Genomic DNA, 19,883 nt, shown 5'->3' with positions numbered 1-19,883 from the left:
TCTCAGTTTCACCGTTATGCAACATATTGCTTTATAGTTTCACACAGTTTAATAATAAACGGACACACACAAGCTACAAAAAGGTACATCCCACACCTCCTGTTTATATTCTGCCCAGACCGAAGTGTCTCAGTGAATTACTCTATTCTTATTGTCATGCAAAAATATTATTGATGACTATAACAATGAAGCAGTGGTAGTAGCAGTTATCCTTAAAGCCATACTTCCAGTCTACTATCAAAGTATCGACAGAAAACTGGTAATACTTTTCACACAGAATTAACGGGACCAACAAAAGGTGCTGAACTTGCAGCCAGACCCAACACATTTCTAATTCTCATCCCCAGAGAGCACGCAGAAAACCTTTGTGAAGATACAAGAGCACTGCAGAACCCATGAGGCAGGACCGTCCATAAGGTAGCATTAAAATTGACAGTACACGACAGGGCCTGGTGCCACTGCCAGTTCTGACCAGAAAGTAACAATCCCAGAAACACAGTCATTAAATATATCCTTCAGCTAATATAAAAATCCTTAATCAACCATGATATAGAATCAAGTTTTTAACATGTAAGATTATATTTAAATGAATGGCTTTCCTCTCAATGCTGCAGAAGTCTGTTTCTCTGCTTTTTAAAAAAACGCAAATTATTCTTGTTGCTTTTCTGATTTACATTGCACCTATCATTAGTTAATCAAGGTGTTTTGTCAGTCTTGTGTACTTGTTTAGTTAAGAACTGGGGTCAAGTTCTAGAACTGATCTAGCACTTGCTTCTGCTTCCTGAACATGATGATTCCAGACACTCTACATAGCAAGCAGTGACAGACACATGCATCTAGTTAAGCAAGTCTGCAGTTTCTAAGAGTACCAGAACCCACACCATCTATTTCTCTCAAGCACGCTGGAGAAGGTGACAGGCTTCCATGCTATTGTACAGGCATGAACACGTACAATATTTACATGGTGTCTACACAGCCCAACACATTGTCAGACACAAATTTGTTTCTGATGCATAAAGAGTGTACAGCTCATACCATCATATCCTTTGGGGGAAATATCCCTGGATTGCACCTTGGGAGCTATGGCTCTCTTGCCATAGGCATGGTTGTCATAACTGTTATATTCAAATGTAGTCTTAGAGTATTTCTCTAGTTCCTTGGCCAGGTTGGAGCGGGGCGTGGTGGTAGGAACATTGTTTCTGTAGCCATACTGAGGAATCTCCAACTGCTTAACAAAACACATGGGCCTAGAAATTAAAAACATGTACAGTGTGTTAGATACATAATGCACATCTTGTAGCCATGTCAGTCACATTTGAATCCATTTGTTTACTACACACAGAAGGGAGCAATGCATTATAGGTTTGCTTTGTGCTTAGGCTGCATTTCAGCAGGACACCTTCCTTCAGCAAAAGCCCAGAGCAAATTAATTATAATTGCACCATATGTGGTTAATAGCAATAGAAATGGGAAAATACCCAATCTAAACAAAAGAGCTATGTTTTCCAGTTATATAGGACAAAAAGGGAAGGAGCATAACTGTAGTACCTAAGTGAGTGGGAGCAGCAGTTACCTGTGCATTTTGCCTGGTCCCAAAATGTCTAAATCTAGGCTAGCTAAGCTATAAATAAAGACTCACATGTGCTTTGATATGTAGTTTGTCCAACCACCTTCCAAAGCCCAGTGATTAAATGCTGTTGGATCCACATTACACAGCTAGATCTTGAAACTGTTGACATCCCTCTTTGCAGTTTTCCAGGAAGACATGTGGCTGAGAGGCATCAAAGATCCAACATCGGCCTTTTCCTCATTTAGCACAGAATCATTAAGAAAAGGAGAGCACTATACTGGTATATTTGTGTGACTTATACTTCTAAATTTTATGATTTGACAGCTTTTGAACTTTGCTATTTCTTTGAATCTTTCTGATACCCATGTTCTTATTTTAAGTGTTATTGACCTTCACAGTGTTGGGATCTCTCCACAATGTGGGAATCTCTCCACAATTTTTTTATGCTGACAAATCATGTAAAATACTATACAAAAGATTAGAAGCTTCTCAAAACTTATCCCACTGTGATATGGGACACACAGAAGAATGCAAATGTATAAAAATTGAAATAATTCTGATAGCAGCCCCATTATTAGTTTATTATGAAATGATTTAATAATATAGGCTGCAATTGTGCCTCTCAAAGAGGCTTGCAAAAATAATATATAACTCTGCTTTAGGCTTCAGACATTTTTTCCTTGCAATTTAAGTAAAAGATGTGTGTATCAATGAAGAACAAGATTTTATTACTTGTATACTTTGATTTTCTTCCACACGCTGGTATAGAAAATTACTTTCTAGTAAACCTCTTGGGCAAGAATGTACACTAATATGGACCCAAATCAATAAAACATAAGCTGTGTTTAACTAAAAAAGTAAAATTCATATACTATGCCCCATAAAAATTCTATTTTATATCAGATCACATATTTCATGAATTTGATCTCTTCTTTGGAAAAAAAAACAAACCTTGAAACATTTTAAATGCAGTTTACTCCCTTTGCTGTGAAAGAAGTATTTTCCCAGGAATCATGAGCTCTGTGGGGAATGCTAAGTGAGCTACTTCCTGAACTGCCACCATTGTCGCAGTTCCTGATGCCAAGGGCACCACCATTTTGCTTGATCTGAAAGTGTAAGAGACAACGGCCTTTTGGAGTTGCTAGCACAGTTCCCAACAACGTCCTTTCAGCCAAGAGAGCCAGCAAAAAAGCTTAAGGGTTGCTTAGGAATTAATCTGGTTGAATTCAGGGAACATGGAATAGAGCAGTAGATTTGCACTTTGCAAACATAAATATTACAGGGCAACTTCTAAATTTTCATCTTAAATAATTGTATAAAATAAAGGCCATGGAGAAGTTAAATCTGAGTTGACAATGTAACTCAGATCACCTATCAAAATCTGAAAGCCAGGACAGCAACAGAGCAACATTAAAATAGCTAAAACATCTACCTGAGGAATCTGTCAAAAACTCACATACTGCTTTTAACAAGATGCCTTCTCCACAGGGACCTGAACTTCTCACCAAACAAAATCTATTTCTAACTTTATGGTAAGGCTTCTCTAGGTTTGCCAATTTCCTCCTAGCAGCAAGAATTGTAGGGCTTAATATTTGTGTTTAATTTGATCAGCAAACGAGTATCCCCAAATTATTTCTGAAATTGGAAAAGAATATAGAATTCAAATGCCTAAATCTGAAAAGCCATCCAGTATTTCATAACAGTGAAACAATTAGACACAAGACTCCACTTTCATAAATAATCCTGGGAAGGCACATTAATACCTGAGGTAGAACAGAAGCCATCAACTCCAATATCTGTACTTAACTGTACTACCATTTTCCCCACAGAACAGTGAAATTCTGCAGTTTGTCTTTCTAGTAGCCACATTTACCATGAACAAAGTATTATTAGCCATGCTTTGCAGCTTCAGGTTTTTGTACTATGGAAAAATGGGAAGGTTTCAAGCATGTGTAGCATCTTACATCTCTGGAGTTCCAGAAAAAAATATGAAATGCATTTTGGAAGCTGACCAGGAACTTCTGTGGTGGTCTAAAACTAGAAAAAAGAAAATGAACTGTGTGATTCTATACATGTCTTCTCAGAAGAAAGAATCACTGAGTTCAGTGAGACTTCCTCCTAATAAGTAGGTATAGGATTGCAACCTAAAAGTACTTCTAGATGACAGCTACTGTGAATGAATGGTTGACACTGTCTTTGACATGGAATCTGCTTTACTATTGGATAAAGATGACATCTGAAAGCAAGTTAATTGCTGCTTCAAATAAGTTTTCAGACACAATGGCTTTTAACATCACTGTATGCAATAGATACACGTGGAACAGAATTAACTGAAGGGATTCAAAAGAGTCCACCAAAATAGCCCATGCAAATGGCACACCACACCTTTGAAATCTGAGCTTGAGGAGGACACGTTGGCTAGGGAGTGGTCTTGGCTGGGATTGTTTGGATGACCTAGCTTCATACGGCTCTTAAAGAATGGCCACAGATATCACGGTGAGGTAGGATAACATTCTATGGCTGTAATCCTGCACCGTTACCTGGGAGTAAGTCCTACTGAACTTAATAGGACTCACTTCAGAGGGCATGCAAAGTCTCATACTATCAATCTGCTAAATGACAATTAAGAGACCTTTTCATATTTATAATCATGTGGCTTCCTGAGAAAGAAAGCCTGGGGGAAATGATATAATTTCTGGTGCTGTGCCTTTCAAAACTCACTCTGGTACTGTATCATTAGAAAATGTAGCAGCAGTTTGAAGATCTGCACAGCACAGAAATTAACCTAAAAGAATTGTCCTTTTGCATTAGGCCTTAAAAACCTGACTTAAAGTTTTTTGAAACCAGACTTTTCTTGTTCACATCATGCAAGTGTCTGCACAGGACAAACAACATAGCCTATGTTCCTGAAGGTTCCTGATGATTCCTAAATTATTGACAGGAACACAACTGTAAGCCATATGAAGGTGTACTTAAGCATTCTTTTTAGAGGTAATAAGAAGCCAACTAAACTTCAGTGGATATTTTAAAATGTTTTAAATGAGACACTTTTCAATTACAAATTCATACTGGCAAACTTAATTTTGAAAATAGGGCTTCTGGTTTTCATTTAAACTGATATTTACTAGTAAACGCCTGCTGGAAAAAACAAGACTTACCGGTAAATATTAGTTTATTTCCCAAAGATATCAACTTTTTTTCACACTGTTCTTAGATTCAGAACTCCAGCAGGCAGCTTTACACCAAACAATGCCTAAGACAAAAATGAGCTTTTCAGCTTTATTGATATTTGCCAAAAAAACATTACCCACCCACCCCCAGGGTATATTGGTAGGCAGATAAATGCTGAGAACAGGATCCAGAAGCCCTAATTCTAAAAACTTCTTCAAGGGTGAGCTTATTTTTAGTGCTCAGGCCAATTTATGATACAATTAATCTGATATATGTTATTAAGTGTTAGAGCAACTCTTTATACCTCAAGACACGATCTGATGCCTGGTTTGATTTGGATGCATCACAGCTCTGATGCTTCTCTTGAGCTTTAGCCAGTTTCTCTGCTGCAGCAATAGGACATCCCGAGAGGCTGCAATTACAGAAAGAAAATGTAATTGTCCTGTCCTTCATAGAGCCCTTCTTAGTAAGCATAAGAATGATGCTTGCTAGGAAAAATATAGCTATGGCCTGCATTACTGCTCCAAGATGCTCAACTCTGCCTGTAAAGACTCAGGGCTGACATCATTAAAAAAAAAACAACAACCCAACAACTTAGTTTCCTGATGTAAACCAGAAGACTTCAGTTCTATTGAACTTGAGACCTACCAAGGAATTGCACTATCACAGATACATGTTGCAACATGCCAGATGCTTGAATATAACTGCTCTTTGCCATCCATTTTGGAGAAATGAAGTCTATTGTGATGTTGATCAGCCGATGTGAAATACTGGCGAGCTATATTCAGCTTGGTAGGTCCCAAGTTATGCTTCAAGTTTGGTGTTCCTGTGAATGTGCAGGAGAATGCTGCTGCCAGGCATACCGAATTAAAATTGAAAATTGGGGATGTTGAACCCTTGACAGAACTGCCTGCAATCCTGCCAATGGCATTGCGTGCTTTAGGAAAGTTTATCATTAAAAGGACTACTCTAATTATTCAATGTCAATGGGCCACATGTACATATTATGCAATTGTTGGGTGTATGTGCATGTTTAAAGAAGGCTGCAATAATCCTAAAACTACTTACTTGAAAATAAGCAATACTGAATTCAGTAGAACTTACTCCTGGTAAATATGGTTAGAAGTGTCCTGCAAACTATGTTGTACAATTATAGTTCAGAATAAAATTTGCCCTGGAAGGAAAATGATATGGCTTACTCCTGAATGGATGGAAACTGCCTTAGAAAGAACCCAGGCAGAAGGATACAGCAGATATGGAACTGAGCAGATAATGGCAAATTTGTTTCCACTGGAAAAAGTTTGTGAAAATAAACACACTTCAAGTGCTACATATCAAGCACTTATGACTGGCAGAAAGAAAAGTGGTTCTGCATGGCTTGTGGAATGCTTCTCTGATCCCAAGATTTCTTCAACAAAATAAGAGAAAATTAGCTTTAGTTATCAAGGGGTTGTAGGAAAATAAGCATCTTATCCCATGTTTAGACGTCTTGTGTTAGTATAAGTTGTGCTAAGGTTACTTTCAGATTGGTAAAAGCTGAGAGCTTCAGCGATCACCAGTCCTCCAGGATTTCCCCCCACCCCACTTTCTTTCCGCCCTCCACTTGTTTGTCCTAATTGATTTGTGTCTGCTGTAAATCTGAGTATGTGATTTATGCACTGGGTAAGAGATTATATCAAATGCAGGCATGCATGGAGATGTGTTGGGGAAGGAGAGGGTTAAAGGTTTGCTTTTATGATCTTATTTTAAGAAACTTAACAACATTTAAACAAATAAAAAGAAAATTAGCTTAAGGTAAAAAAGAAATTAGTATACTTCAATGCTACATTTCTTAGAGGGACCTCAGACTAAATCTTCTTGAACTCCAGGAAGGAGGGGCTGAGGAAAGACCCCAAACAGAAGAAATTGTCCAGAATGGTTTTAAGAATACAACATATAGTTAGAGAAAGTTTCCCAAACACTTCCTTGTGTAAACTTTTGATAAACAGGATCTCTTCTTCTCATAGTAGTTCTCTTTTGGGGAGCAGGACATCGAGGTCTGACCGGAATAGTAGAATCATGAAAAACCAAAGGGGGCGCCAGGCAACATGCCCTAATGTCTCAAAGACTTTACAGAGATGTGAAGTTCTAATAACCCTACAACTTCTACAGGCTGTGAAAAAGACTTAACTTTAAATCCCCTAAGCTTTCTCCAGTGATATCATCAAAGCCATGGCTGTTTGATACAATCAATATTTTAGTTTCATACAGCTTCTTTTCCTCAACCAGTTTCTTCTTCAAATTTTGCAGTGATTTCATATATTTCTATATTTTATATTTTTATTTCTAAATAATATTAGAAATATAATTTAAGGATAAAATTATTTTGTTTCTTTTGTGGTACTGAATGGGATCATGTCAGAAAGCCATTTTGCCTTTTCCTCTAGGATGTTAAAGTCATTTGGAAATAATTTCTCTGTTTTATTCCTTTATGATTTAAGACTGTATTACCTGGATATTTTCTATTTTACAAACACTGATATTTAGAATTCACAGCACTTCATGTATGGTAAAGTAGAAGGAAATAAAGGAACTCTGCCTTGCTTCTGAATAGGTATGCTATCTTTTACTACATTCTGTTTTATTCTTCAGGGCTGCCATTTTAGGTTTCAGTAGGGCAGCAGAAAGATAGAGGCAGTATGGGATCAAGAATCATGGTAAGGTTAAGAACATTATTCATTATATTTAAGTGAAAACTGTGAAGAAGCAGAGCATCTGAAAAGGATTTGTCGTAGGTCCTTTTTGCCCTACCTCAAGTAACTAGAAATACAGGTGAGGAATACAGAAGTACAGGTGAGAAATCATTTGCATCCTCAAATATTGGAGGAAGCATGTTTCACTCCTCCCACAATAAAAATGCACTACTGACTGCCTGCTGAAGTTGTTTAAACTTTCATTGTATACAATTCTGACTTATGAAACACAAACTCAGACAAGCTATGATAAGCTTTGAAATTTAGCTTATCACCTGAATTAACTGTGCCCCAAAATTAATCCTCTCATACAGTAAGCCATAAAACACAATCAAACTAAAGACATCCATCAATCTGTTCAGTTAAATAAAGGCCCAAAGTATTTAGACAGACACACACAGCCCACAATACAAAGAGACACTTTGGAGGTGCGGCAGCTGTGAAATGGTTTCTGCCTACAGTATGACTCAAGGAGCACATTCTTACCTTCTGTGAGAATTCCTGTTGCTATTTACGTGGCCCCGGCCTGTGCAGCCTGGTGTAGGACACTTAAGTACGTTTTCATGCATGGCAAGAACTTGACAAGGAGAAGTAAAGGAAACAGCAGAGTGCGGAAACAACAAGAAGAAAAAAGATTTCAAGTCCCAGTTTGTAGGAAGCCATTTTAGTACAAAGCAAGATTAATTAATGATTAGCATTCCTGAAAACAGACATGTGGCAGGTATAGCCAATAAAGCCTGGTGAGGGAAAGAGGTGTTGTAGCACTATACTTGTTAACATAGGATGAGGTTAATACATTAAGAGTTATGGAGGGAAGGGCTCTAACAATTAATGTGTCTCTGGTGTGACAGTGGAGCAAAAGGCTGCATACGTAAGCACTAAGCAAAAGCAGTGAACATCTTAGTGGTAAATTGGAGGTTGGAAGCAGTGTTAAGATGCATATATGCAAGAATAAATTGATTTATGTACACAGAATAGGCGGAATTCGGAGTCAGTATGCAATAAAATTCTGAGGCACTGAATTCAGCCCAGTGTAACCAATGGAGAGTGTGAGAGGGATCTGAAACCCAGTCATGCGTGTTGGTTCTGAGGCCCACAACTGCCTTGGTTATACTGGACTGTTGCTTATTAAAGTTCAATGGCAGTTAGTCGTGTTAACATGTAATCATGTCTAATATTTTTCATCTAGTATGTTTATAATGGGTCAAAGGGGAAAACAAATAGAAACAAAGAATGTGAACATATTTTTAAGCCAACAGGTTGGTGGAGCGATAACTTATGAACCACTAGGTCTGGTTTTTGCAAACAGGGTTGTCATTCTCCACCACCAAGCAAGCATCGGGGAGTAAGTCAGCAATGGAGTGGAGGGCTACTCTGTAATAGTATCTCTATTTCCAAATGAGGAATTTAAAATAGCAAGGATCCCATTTTGTAGGTCTCAGTCCTGTAAGACCACATGACAGCACAAGGTTAAAGGGATCGTTGGACTGACTCAGAAGGTGTATACTTTATCAATGAATCCTTTATGTGCTAAATTAATTTTTAGTGTATAAAGAAATTAGGCTGTGACTAATTCCTGTGCATGTGTGAAAAACATTGAAAAATGTTTTGAATCCATATCACCATTGCATAATGGCTGACACAAAATTATGTTGCATTTAAAGGACCCAGTCTTGAAATAGAGTTAATGCTTACACAAAAGGACATCAAGAATAGAACCTTTACATATTGATTTAAAGAATGGTCACAACCACCATCATTCATCACCATCACCACACCACTAGCAGTGTACTAAAGATGTGAAAGCTTCACTCTGAAATTCCTGCTATTCAAAGCTGTTCTTGAAACATGCTTTACAAGCCCAGCACGGCAGGAGTCAGGGGAAAAAAAGAGAGAGAGATGATCTCACCTTTTTCACTTTTGTCACTACTGAACATGCAAACTGTTTAAAGCTATATTCTTCTTTGATCGGCAACATTTCCTAAATGCTTCATGTTTACCTTTTTCAGGTGGGGGGAGAGATGAACCACTTTGAGCAACTGAGTAAACATTTGCATTTGAGAAAATTATAGGCCTTGCTAAACTGCAAGTTGAATTCCTTTAATCAGCTAAATGCTTACACCAGCTGAAGAGCGGTGTTTTTTCCTTAACAGGATTTCCCCTTATATGATCTTTATTCTAGTAAGTGACACCATGCTGTGTGAATAGGACAATACTTTGGGGATGAAGACTTCATTGCACTTAACTCCAGACTGAGTAAGTGCTTTGGGAGTCAGTGTCAAGTTTCCTATGCACTTGTTCTTTGTATTCACTGCTGCACAACAATCAAGTTTCTCAGTCACCAGGAAGAAAACAAATGGGCTTACCCTCTTGCTGTTCACTGAGAAACACCCTGAAATATTTCCAGTCATGTTAGGAATGATAAAATGTGATCTTGGGTGAGGGGCAACAAAACTCATGCGATGATGCCACATCGCATGGTAAGTACTCCTAGATACAATGGGAACACCTGTCACAGGGATACTATATCCCAGATTTTTAAAAGCCACCAGTGTGTAATAATTTGAAGTGATGTCATTTATTTCATTTTCTACTGCCCAATAGCTGAAGCTCTTGTAATGGTTTCAAGTGCTGCACAGTATCAGGGAATGTGGGTGCAGTCCTATGCAGTAGGCCGCAACCTTGCTCACGCCAGGCCAGACCTACTCTGGTCTGAGCTTGCAGCCAAGTCCCACAGTGTCCCAGTTTAAAATGACATTTGTTGAACAGATCAGGCAATAGTTTGAGTAGCAGTGATCTGAACCAATCACATACCTGGGGGGGGGGGGTTGGGCAGTTAAACAATGAGGTCCGAAAGTGGTGTGTTTGTTGCTCCTTATTGGCTGAGTCTCCTCAAAGGGAGTGTGTGACAGTTTCAGGTCTCTGCTACTCAAAACTTATACTCGAAACACCTCACATTACTTGAATCATGTTCCAGTCTTGCAGGAGGGGCAGACTAGAGGAGTGCTTGTCCCAACAGTTAAAAACCTCTGTGTAAGTGTGTCTGTGTGGCAGCAGGGTGTGGTGTGGTCATCATGGGTAGCAGCAGTGAGTAGACATGTGGTGGGGACCTGGCTTGTGAGTCAGTTGTGGTGGCTGGTGGGCTGGCTAGCAGTGGGCCTTTGGTGGCATTATGCGGAAGACTGACCAGACTCTGGTGTCAGCCTTGCAATGCATGTTCAGACAGAAAGTAGTCCTCTGTCTCTCTAGATTCTAAACATGCATGAGATTGTACCCTTAATCTGTTTTATATATTTTTCTTAGTATTCAAGTGGACAGTTGTTCATAATCTAAGACAATTATGGCAGCTGATTTTTTTCCTTCTTAACATTGTTTCTCTCCCTTCATAGCTTCAGCATTTTTGCACTAACATTCATGCCAAGTTGTACTACTTTAAGTCAACCATATTTTTAAAGGTCAAATATTTGAATTAATTGCTCACAAATTGTTATATATAAATTTAAATTTAAGCTGCACATTTTCACACTGAAAGGAACATTTGCTCCTTTATTTGAATAAGAAAGACCCTAATTTGTTCCCCATCCCCCACTTGACCAGTGGCTGCAATCACTTAGAATTAGATGTACTATTTTGCTTGGGAAAAAACTTATAGACAGAAATCAGCTGTTTATAAATACCCTAATACTATCAGAATCAAAGAATACAGCTTTAAAACATCTTCCTTCAAGCATAAAGGTTAGTATAGATGTGAAAATGATGAAATAAAGACAAAATGTAAATATAACATAAAACAGATTGCTAAATTGAGACATATCATACTGGAAAAATGGGAGGAAAAAGAAAGAAAGAAAGAAGGAAAGAAAGAAAAAGCTTCTTAATGCATGCTAGAAAAATTTGTGTGGAGTTTATCCCCAGTTTTCATGAAACAATGTGGACTTACTTTCTGGAGGGACCCTATCTTTGTGTGGGCATCCTGACAAACTGCGGTGATGGGGGTAAAGCCCCGTTACATGGCCAGTTCCATCACACCCAGGGGTAGGACATTTGCTCTCTTTCTTTTCTGTTCTTGAGGGATCTATAATTTACAACAAATGTGTCAAGTGAATGATGTTTTTCAAATTTCCAAATGGATGAAGGTTCATTTAATGAAATCAGTTACTCTTTGGAAAATGTTCTTAAAGAACACTGGAAGAAAACACATCTGCTACTGCTTAAACATTTTTATTTCCTGCTTCCTCCTCCTTCACAGACTTCTATGATCACAGCTGTTCCCATTCATGGAGGGTAATAGATAGTGACTTTCTTCCAGCAAAGCCACAGCAGTTTCAGTTAATGTACTTCTGTAAAGCATTAGCTATAGGGTAGAAGTTGGCTATGTTTTGTCTTCGTTTTAGCACTATTTGCCTCATGTATTGAAGTCTATTGATTTACTGTGTGAGCGAGGAATTCAGAGTCACAGTGAGAGCGGACCCAACTCCTTGCCAAACTTCTTCAAATGTTCAAGGCAAATTCATTCTGTTTCAATATCATTCTAAAATTGACAACACTGATTTCCCAAGAGCTGTTATGGAATAGTAGAAGGTACATAAAAGGGTGCTTCTGTCCAATGAATATTTACTATAGATTTAAAAAAGTTAATACTTGATTTTAATTTGGTAAATGACAGTTGTATGGTTATGCTTGAGCATTCATACATTTCCAACAGTTTACTTTTTCATAACAACCTATGAAAGTAATTTTTCATCAATTAAGCATGTATTTATTTTTGCCATGAAAGCAATGGAATTATTGCTGAAATTCCTTTGGATTTAGGACTGGAATCCCAAGGACAATCTTATGTGGGCGGACTTTGTTCCAAAACACTCCTTTTCATTTACACAATCACTTATCCTGGGTTACCAGCACAGGAGCTAAATTCAACCTCTGATTTGTAGCCACATTCAAGATAATTTATCAGAAGAAAAACAACAAGCAGCATGTTGGAAGAGGGAGGGATGGGGGGACCATGGTGAGTAGGAGTCATTCTTCATTTGACACTGCCCTTCTCACCATCACCCTGCATGTCATGTTCTTGCTCTGTGCCAGCACAAGTAGGGCTGAAAGAGGCCTTGGTGGAAAGCTGCAACTGCCCCAGACTTACCAGTGACAGAAAAATTAACTTTGGTTTTATTTGTCTGAGCCTGACAAGGGCACCATCGGGGAATGAGGGGCGGGAAATTACAGCCAAAAGGAAGACTGAGTCTGGATCTTCTCAAGGAGTGGGTCTTGCTTACTCATACTGTCTTTCCTTCCTCACAAACATTAAAGAGTTCAGAAGACCAACCATGAATGCAACTGGGAATGGAAAAACTGTGAACAGTCTCCAGCACTCCAAATTATAGGCAAATGATTTCCTGTGTCCCCTGTTCCTCCTATGGTTAGACCCATGTGAACCAGAGATTGAAGTCAGCTGAAACAATTGACAGTGCCTACCAAGGTAAGGAAACCAGGACTGTATTCCCAGCTAATGATTGTGTAAATATCCAGATTATAACTCAGGGTCATTGAACAAATTATGTTGCAACAAAGCATGTGTGCTGTAGAACACCCAACAGTCAGCTGCAGCCTTCTCACCTCCCTCAGAAAAGCACCAATCTACATTTGTTAAAGGCACACATTACATTTTTCTAAACTATGTGTTACAGCTAAAACCATTATGTATGAAACTGTTCTTAGGTGCTTGGAGAAACACAGTAAGCTTGAATAATCAGGATAGTCAGTGAAGGTATTTAGGTAACCACTCTGATCAACAAACAATTTTGATTGTATAATGAAGTTCCAGGTCAGAACATCATGTCTGTAATATTTTAAAATTAGGAGTAATTTATACACAGGTATCAAACACAGATATGCAATAGAGTGTGTAACATTCTCCTATAAAATTAAAAAGTTCTTAAGCATTCTATAATATTCATCCTCCTAACATTTTTTTTTTAAAATCTAGCAGCACTGTATATTTGAACTTGGCCTTGTGATTTCTTTGCTCCAGGTTGACATTAATTTCCTTCAAAATAATATTTGTTATCCTGTTTTCTCTGACATCCTAAGTCTTAATTCAAAACAAATCTTATTTGACAATTCAAGGTCCTGAAAGATTTAAGGGGAAGGGAAGGGCAGATGAAACCAGGAGATTTATATTTCCTAACTGGGGTATGTAATGATTTCTGACTATTGATTCATTATAGGCTGATCCAATACATAGGAAGTCTTGGGCATGTGGCTTTTCTACATTTGAACATGGATTTGCTGCCAGTTCACAGGAATGAAACGAAAGGCATGTGCAGTTTTGAGGACTTTATAGCTGTGGACAGTTTTACATGGTGGCTGCTTCACATGGTTTGTTCATCATGGACTGGGAGCCACCACATAAGCAAAGTAAAGTGACAAGCATGCTCCAAGTATCATGTGCACTGGTTCTGGGTTTGCATAGTTTGTGCTAGAACACAGTGCACTAGCCATGTAGGGAATCCCACCACCAAGAGATCAATGAGCCCGCAGCTTCTGATGCATGCAAAACACAAGAAGATTCTCAAGCTTCCGGGAGGCAAAAAATACATGGCTAGAGAAGCTGCATGAGTCACTAGTTGAGAAGGCCTACTCCAATGGTTTAAATCCAAACATTTTAGCCTAACTAGGATGTCAAGGCTTCCTGGAAAGCGGACAACTAACTGATATAAGCACTTTTTGCATTATATAATATTAAAATGCATTTGATAAGGCCTTCTCTCAAAAAATCTGATAATGTAAAACAAATGCTAAAATTCCTCATATCAGTACCTATTTCTTTTCACTTTGAGAAGGTAAGCTGGGTCACTGAACCCAGAACCACAGAAAAAATCAAGTGTCGGGGCTGGGGACAGAACTCATTAATGCCTGCCTGTATGTCTCTGAGGTTACAGTCATACCATTTGTTTGCATACAAGCTTTCCAGAAAGCACTTTATGTTATCATATTGTTATCAAAAAGAAACCAATAATAGCTTTGTATTTTGGTTTATCTGCTACTTCATGTGATGCTATTGAAGGGCAACAAGTTACAAACAGTTAACCCAAATAAAACAGATCTTTGGATCTGCATTGAGTAAATCTACCAAGATCAATGGGTACTGTGGGAACTATGTTAGCTGCGGAGCTGAACCAGGTAGGATTGTAGCTTAACTTGGAATTCAAAGCTGTCTGCTTAAAACAACTAAGATTGAACCCTAGCATATTCCAATTATGTGAGCCAATCAGAAATGTGAAACATAGTATTTTTGGTTCCAAGTGACTATACATATATAGCTTTCCTACCATTACATTTCTTTGGTCCAATCACAGCATAAATGGAAACAGTTTGATCTATTTTTGTGTAAGAAAATAGTGAAGATGGGTTTGATATTGACAATTTGGTGTTCAATTTAACATTATGAATAGGCATGTTCACATCACATAATTAGCCCATGATTTGCCAGGGATGGGCAGACTTCATGAGAGGCACACAAGCCATCTCCAGTTCGGGGGAAGAAAAACAAAGTTGAATGCCCTTTTCATAGATTCTTGTGCAAAATGCAAGTCCAGGCACCTTGAGTTGTTTATGGGATAAACAGTCCAAAGTTAATCCTAAAACAAATCATAAGTTAACTCTTGGTTATTTAACACATAAACAACTCGGTAGTCATGCATTGTTTTTTGAAATAAAAACAAATCATGAACTCTGGGCATCTCTGGTAAATCATGAGTTACAAATCCACAATTTGCCAGTGTGATCTGTGAACCAGATCATAGTCTGTTAAAACTATTTTATTTGTTCTACATGGAAAGCAGGGGAACTGTCCCATATCTTCATAAAACTGTGTAGTCAGAACTGCAAAATTATCAGAACTCTTGTAATTTCACGGCAGGGGGAGTGAGGGAGACAAAGATACCCAGAGGCCTCCAACATGGTGTAAGCATATATCTAGAGAAAGATGGCCTCTCATTGATTTTTGGAACACATCACAGCAGATCTTGCAAACATAAGAGAAGCAGAATTATTGTGCATTCCTTTTGATTCTCCTACTTCCCTAGATTAAAGAGTGAGTATATTCCCTGAGATAAGTATCACTCATCTTCTGCAACAGCCTTTGCTGACATATAGCGGGAGCATATATACTTGATGATGAACAATATAAAAACAGTACACCTTTCATTCGTTCTCTTTTTAAAATTTATCTAGCAGAGCAAAGAATGCATGTGGTTCCTTCCCCCCTCCTAATCTTCTAAAATAAAGAATGGATCCAGACACCAAATTTGAGATTAATTTCCCCAGATTTCAACTTCAGACCTAGGCTCATGGCCCCTATTACATTCAGCATTCTTCCTTACTTAAATGCTAATATTGGGTCTGATTAAAATTTACAAGGCCAGAAATAGACATAAAACTTAGCAAAATATGCACATAAATCCTGATTTTAACTGAAACTATTTATCTGACACAGTACTGAAAAAACTACATTAATTTTGATTAATTGTAATAGTAAGAATTATTAATATTGAACTATTTGCACAGTCCTTTTTGGTCCTTTTTGGCGTGTGTTTCTTGTTTTGTTTTATAAATTTGAGCTTTTCTGAAATATGCATTTGTACAAACATACCTGTATGAACACATTTGTCTAATGTTTGAACCAGACTAGAGACAATGCCCTTGAATGAATTGCATGATGAATTTTGGCAGGCATTCCTGCTCTCTGTATTCATGATTACTCTGTCCATGCATTATACTATACAAAAGTGTGCCCAACAGTGATTGGCATGTCAGAAATGTGAACTAGCTTAGACTTATGGTGCACACCTATAAATTCTTAGATGGAAAAAGGTCCTACAACTCCCAGCATTCTTCCACCAGCCATGCTGGTGGAGGAACACTGGGAGTTGTAGGACTTTTTTCCGTTTAAGCAAGCACAGGAGTGCATTGTTAATTAATAGTTCAGGCAATGCTATAATACAACATTGATTAAAAATGGAATGCAAGAAAGTTGTATAATTTATAAAGGCTCTTGAGCTCTTTCTTTGCCTTACAAACTTAGCATAAGGAAAAGAAAAATCTCCTGTGCAGACTTATAAGTTTTAATGTTTTAATCTCATAATTAAAATTTACAGTCCTGTTATGAAGTTCATAGTATAAAAAGGAAGCATACCAATTTAATAAATGATGTTATGGAAAGCCTAGCATCATCTGTAACCACCTATTCTGTTTATTCCTTTCTTCAGTACTGTAGATTTCTCAGCTCCTGTTAAAGTTACTGGAAGTAGAAATTGTTCTGCAACTCTTGGGGATATTAGACACTTTACAAGAGTATTCACTCATAAAAATATCATGTTTATATTTACATGCTATATACCTACATCTGTACATAAAACATAATTATGGTAATTCCCCATATATTGTCAATTTCGGTTTTGTATATTGGATTATTGTTAAGGTAGCACCTTAACTATTTCCACAAAGACATGTAACTAGTGAAGTGGAATGCATATAAGAAAGAAATTGCTATTGATTTCAGCCCAGGACATAGCATGCCTTGCATAGCAAATGGTTTCCATTACCTTACTATTTAAGATAATTAATGTGCAGTCATTGCCCCTATCTTATGTTATCTGTCTTCCTGATACTACTCAGTTTTGATCAAACAACTCTACATTTTATATGGGGGAGGATTCATCAATAACCACCAATTTGGTGATAATTTTATACATCAAGATGCCCCTCACACTCCAGTCTATAAAAATATGCTTTTCTCCACTAATTGACTGACTACCCCACACCAAGTCTAAACATTCAAGGCAGTTCATTTAAGTTTGTTTCCCTTTTAGCTTTTGAAGCATAACTTGAACCATCAATCATAATCAGCATTCAGGATAACCTTTGCCTCTTATTGCATCATGAGCTCTTATTTTCTTTGTTTTTCCTAAAATGGTATATTTTTGAACTCCTGCACAAACCCTCTTACTTTGAAATATTCCATAGGTTTTTCAAATTTTATAACTACTTTTAAAATTACAAACAGCACATCATATGCCTAGTTTGTTAAAATGTATCCCATCCTTCATCATAATACAACATACATTAGATAGAAATATTACCTTTACCATAATATGGCTTTTTGACATGGCCGTCACTGGACTTAGACTTCCTGTCATCTCCAGAAAGCTGTCTTGAAGACTGCTCCTCATAGGATCGCATATTATCCCTCCTTCCAGCTTCCATTGCCATTTTTTCCCTCATGGCTTTTGCTCTTTCTGTTTCTAAAGCAATAGCTTTCTCAAGTAGTGTTAAATTTCCTTTTGTCATATCAAATACCTCTTCAGACCTATCTGAAGTAACGGAGGTGGTGTCATCATCCCTTTCATGACACCCATCCTCTTTTGCACAGCTAGAAAAAGTTCTAGATCGGGGGCTCAACTGTTCTTCAAGCCTCATTAAGTTCATCATATCCGAGTAATTCCTATCAGGCGTCCTTCCTTGGAAATCGTCTTCTTGCCTGGCATGTTGGCGAGAATTCATGTTTTGTTGTTGATTTCTTTCTTGTGGGTTTGTCTCACTGAGTTTCCTGGCCAGATCAAAGCACTGATTCCGCAAACATTCCAAGCTGCTGAGACATACCTCTTCATCACTCTCCTCCACCATTTTCTCCGAAAGCCCATTGTTTGCAGGCTTCCCTAGCATTCCATAGTTCATATTCCTGTTTTCTTGCTGAGACATATTGTCTGTATAATTTCTGTCGTTAACATTTTCTGAAAGCACTACACCATGTCCTTGTGCTAACAATTTCAGTGAGTCCACAGTTTCCCTAACAACGTCACTGTCTAAATCTAAACTCAGCTCACTCTTACGACCAACATTTTCATTTTTGTCGCTATCATCTTCCAGGCTATTAGATGTATTGCTATTCATTTCTGATTCTGTCCTGGCTCTGTATGCTGCATCCTCTGCAATTTTGCCAAGATTTAACAATGACTTGGCCACCAGTTCATCATAATTATCATACTCATCATTATTGTTATCGTCTTTTTCTGTGTCCTGCATTCGAGTATTGTGACAATTCATTTGATGGTCTTCTGCATAGAAAAAGAAAAGGAACAAAGAAAGAAAGAGAAATGGAAAAGAAAAGAAGAGTAGCTAGAATTGGAACTGTTTTTGCAGTACCATGGACAGAACACAAATGGCCTGTCAATTATTCTTTAGCACACAGTAGCTCATAAGCACTTAGAAAAGCCAAGCTACTTTAAAGTTAGACTTCAGAATTAAGAACATGGGTTGTTCTTAAAGACATTTGTATACCTTGGCTACAGAACATGAATATCCTTTGCTAAACTCTTAATGAACTACTACTGGTAATAGCAAGCATACTTTTAAACAAGCATATTACTTAATAATATAATATAATATAAAATCGTTTGACCTTCTGTATTTACCTTTTCCCTTATTTCTTTTACAGTTTAAAATAATTGGATTATTTGCGCTATTTTGTGTGAATCCTTCAAATTGCCCCAGTCCTATTGTTCTAATACAGCAGATGGCACAGGAGCGAATACTATGGGATACACACACATACATACAAACACACACACACACACACACACACACACACACACACACATGTTGTATCCAACAGGGCTGCTCCATCTCTGCCATTTCTATTGCACTTAAGGGACCCTTGGCTTGCACAACAGGGAAGTAGTGCTTCCTGAAGCAAACTGGGAAACGAGTAGAAGCGCTCATTTCTGGACCTGGGCTGGTCAACAGAGTTGCCTTCTGTGAACATGCTGTTACACATCCTTTCAGTTTCACTCATTTTTGACTGCACAAATGGGAGGTCTTGCTGGTGGATGAACAGTATTTTATACTGCCTATTTATATGCACATATGTGTGCATGCATTCTATACCTTGAAAAAGCTATTCATATAAGTGCCTATGCACACTGATTATATTTGTTAAAACCAGACTTAGATGACTTGATGGGTCTTCTCTATGTATGATAGAACTGGATTCCAAACTATTATATGCAAAGCAGCTACATTATCCGGGAGCACATGGGCTAGGTGGATGTTTCAGATAATAAGATAGATCTTGGAGGTACACTGCATATCCAAATATTTAATTTTAAAAGGCAAGCATATAAAGACATACACACATATTCTAAGCAATCATTTTAATTGTATGTCCAAACAAAGCAAGTAAATATCTGCATTTTCTGAACTGATAAATTTGTCCTTCACAATGATAGCATTTACTAAATACTGAGCCTATTACCCTGTGTGCCACATCTAGCAAGGTACCATTTTGAGGTTATTCCTGCTCACATAATGATTCCATAGCAGAGAGAGAGAGAGAGAGAGAGAGAGAGAGATAT

At 37.8% G+C, this 19,883-nt stretch overlaps 1 protein-coding gene across 4 annotated transcripts in view; it reads right to left on the bottom strand.

The window, feature by feature from the left end:
* The window catches only part of MYT1L (myelin transcription factor 1 like), a 154,580-nt gene that overhangs the window by 67,732 nt on the left and 66,965 nt on the right, over nucleotides 1–19,883 (bottom strand). For 3 of the 4 annotated variants that reach the window (XM_044419192.1, XM_044419193.1, XM_044419191.1), the window contains exons 5-10: nucleotides 17,619–18,587; nucleotides 11,414–11,548; nucleotides 7,960–8,050; nucleotides 5,046–5,153; nucleotides 1,036–1,247; nucleotides 882–884 (exon numbers count right to left, since the gene is read on the bottom strand). In XM_044419192.1, the coding sequence (XP_044275127.1) occupies nucleotides 882–884; nucleotides 1,036–1,247; nucleotides 5,046–5,153; nucleotides 7,960–8,050; nucleotides 11,414–11,548; nucleotides 17,619–18,587 (1,518 nt within the window). Of the gene's footprint in view, nucleotides 1–881; nucleotides 885–1,035; nucleotides 1,248–5,045; nucleotides 5,154–7,959; nucleotides 8,051–11,413; nucleotides 11,549–17,612; nucleotides 18,588–19,883 lie in introns of all 4 variants that reach the window. The other variant, XM_044419190.1, reaches the window with a different exon arrangement.

This window comes from Varanus komodoensis, unplaced genomic scaffold (genome assembly GCF_004798865.1).
Source record: "Varanus komodoensis strain SLA01 unplaced genomic scaffold, ASM479886v1 scaffold10, whole genome shotgun sequence".
Classification (NCBI taxonomy): domain Eukaryota; kingdom Metazoa; phylum Chordata; class Lepidosauria; order Squamata; family Varanidae; genus Varanus; species Varanus komodoensis.
This window is presented reverse-complemented; position numbering and strand designations above follow the sequence as displayed.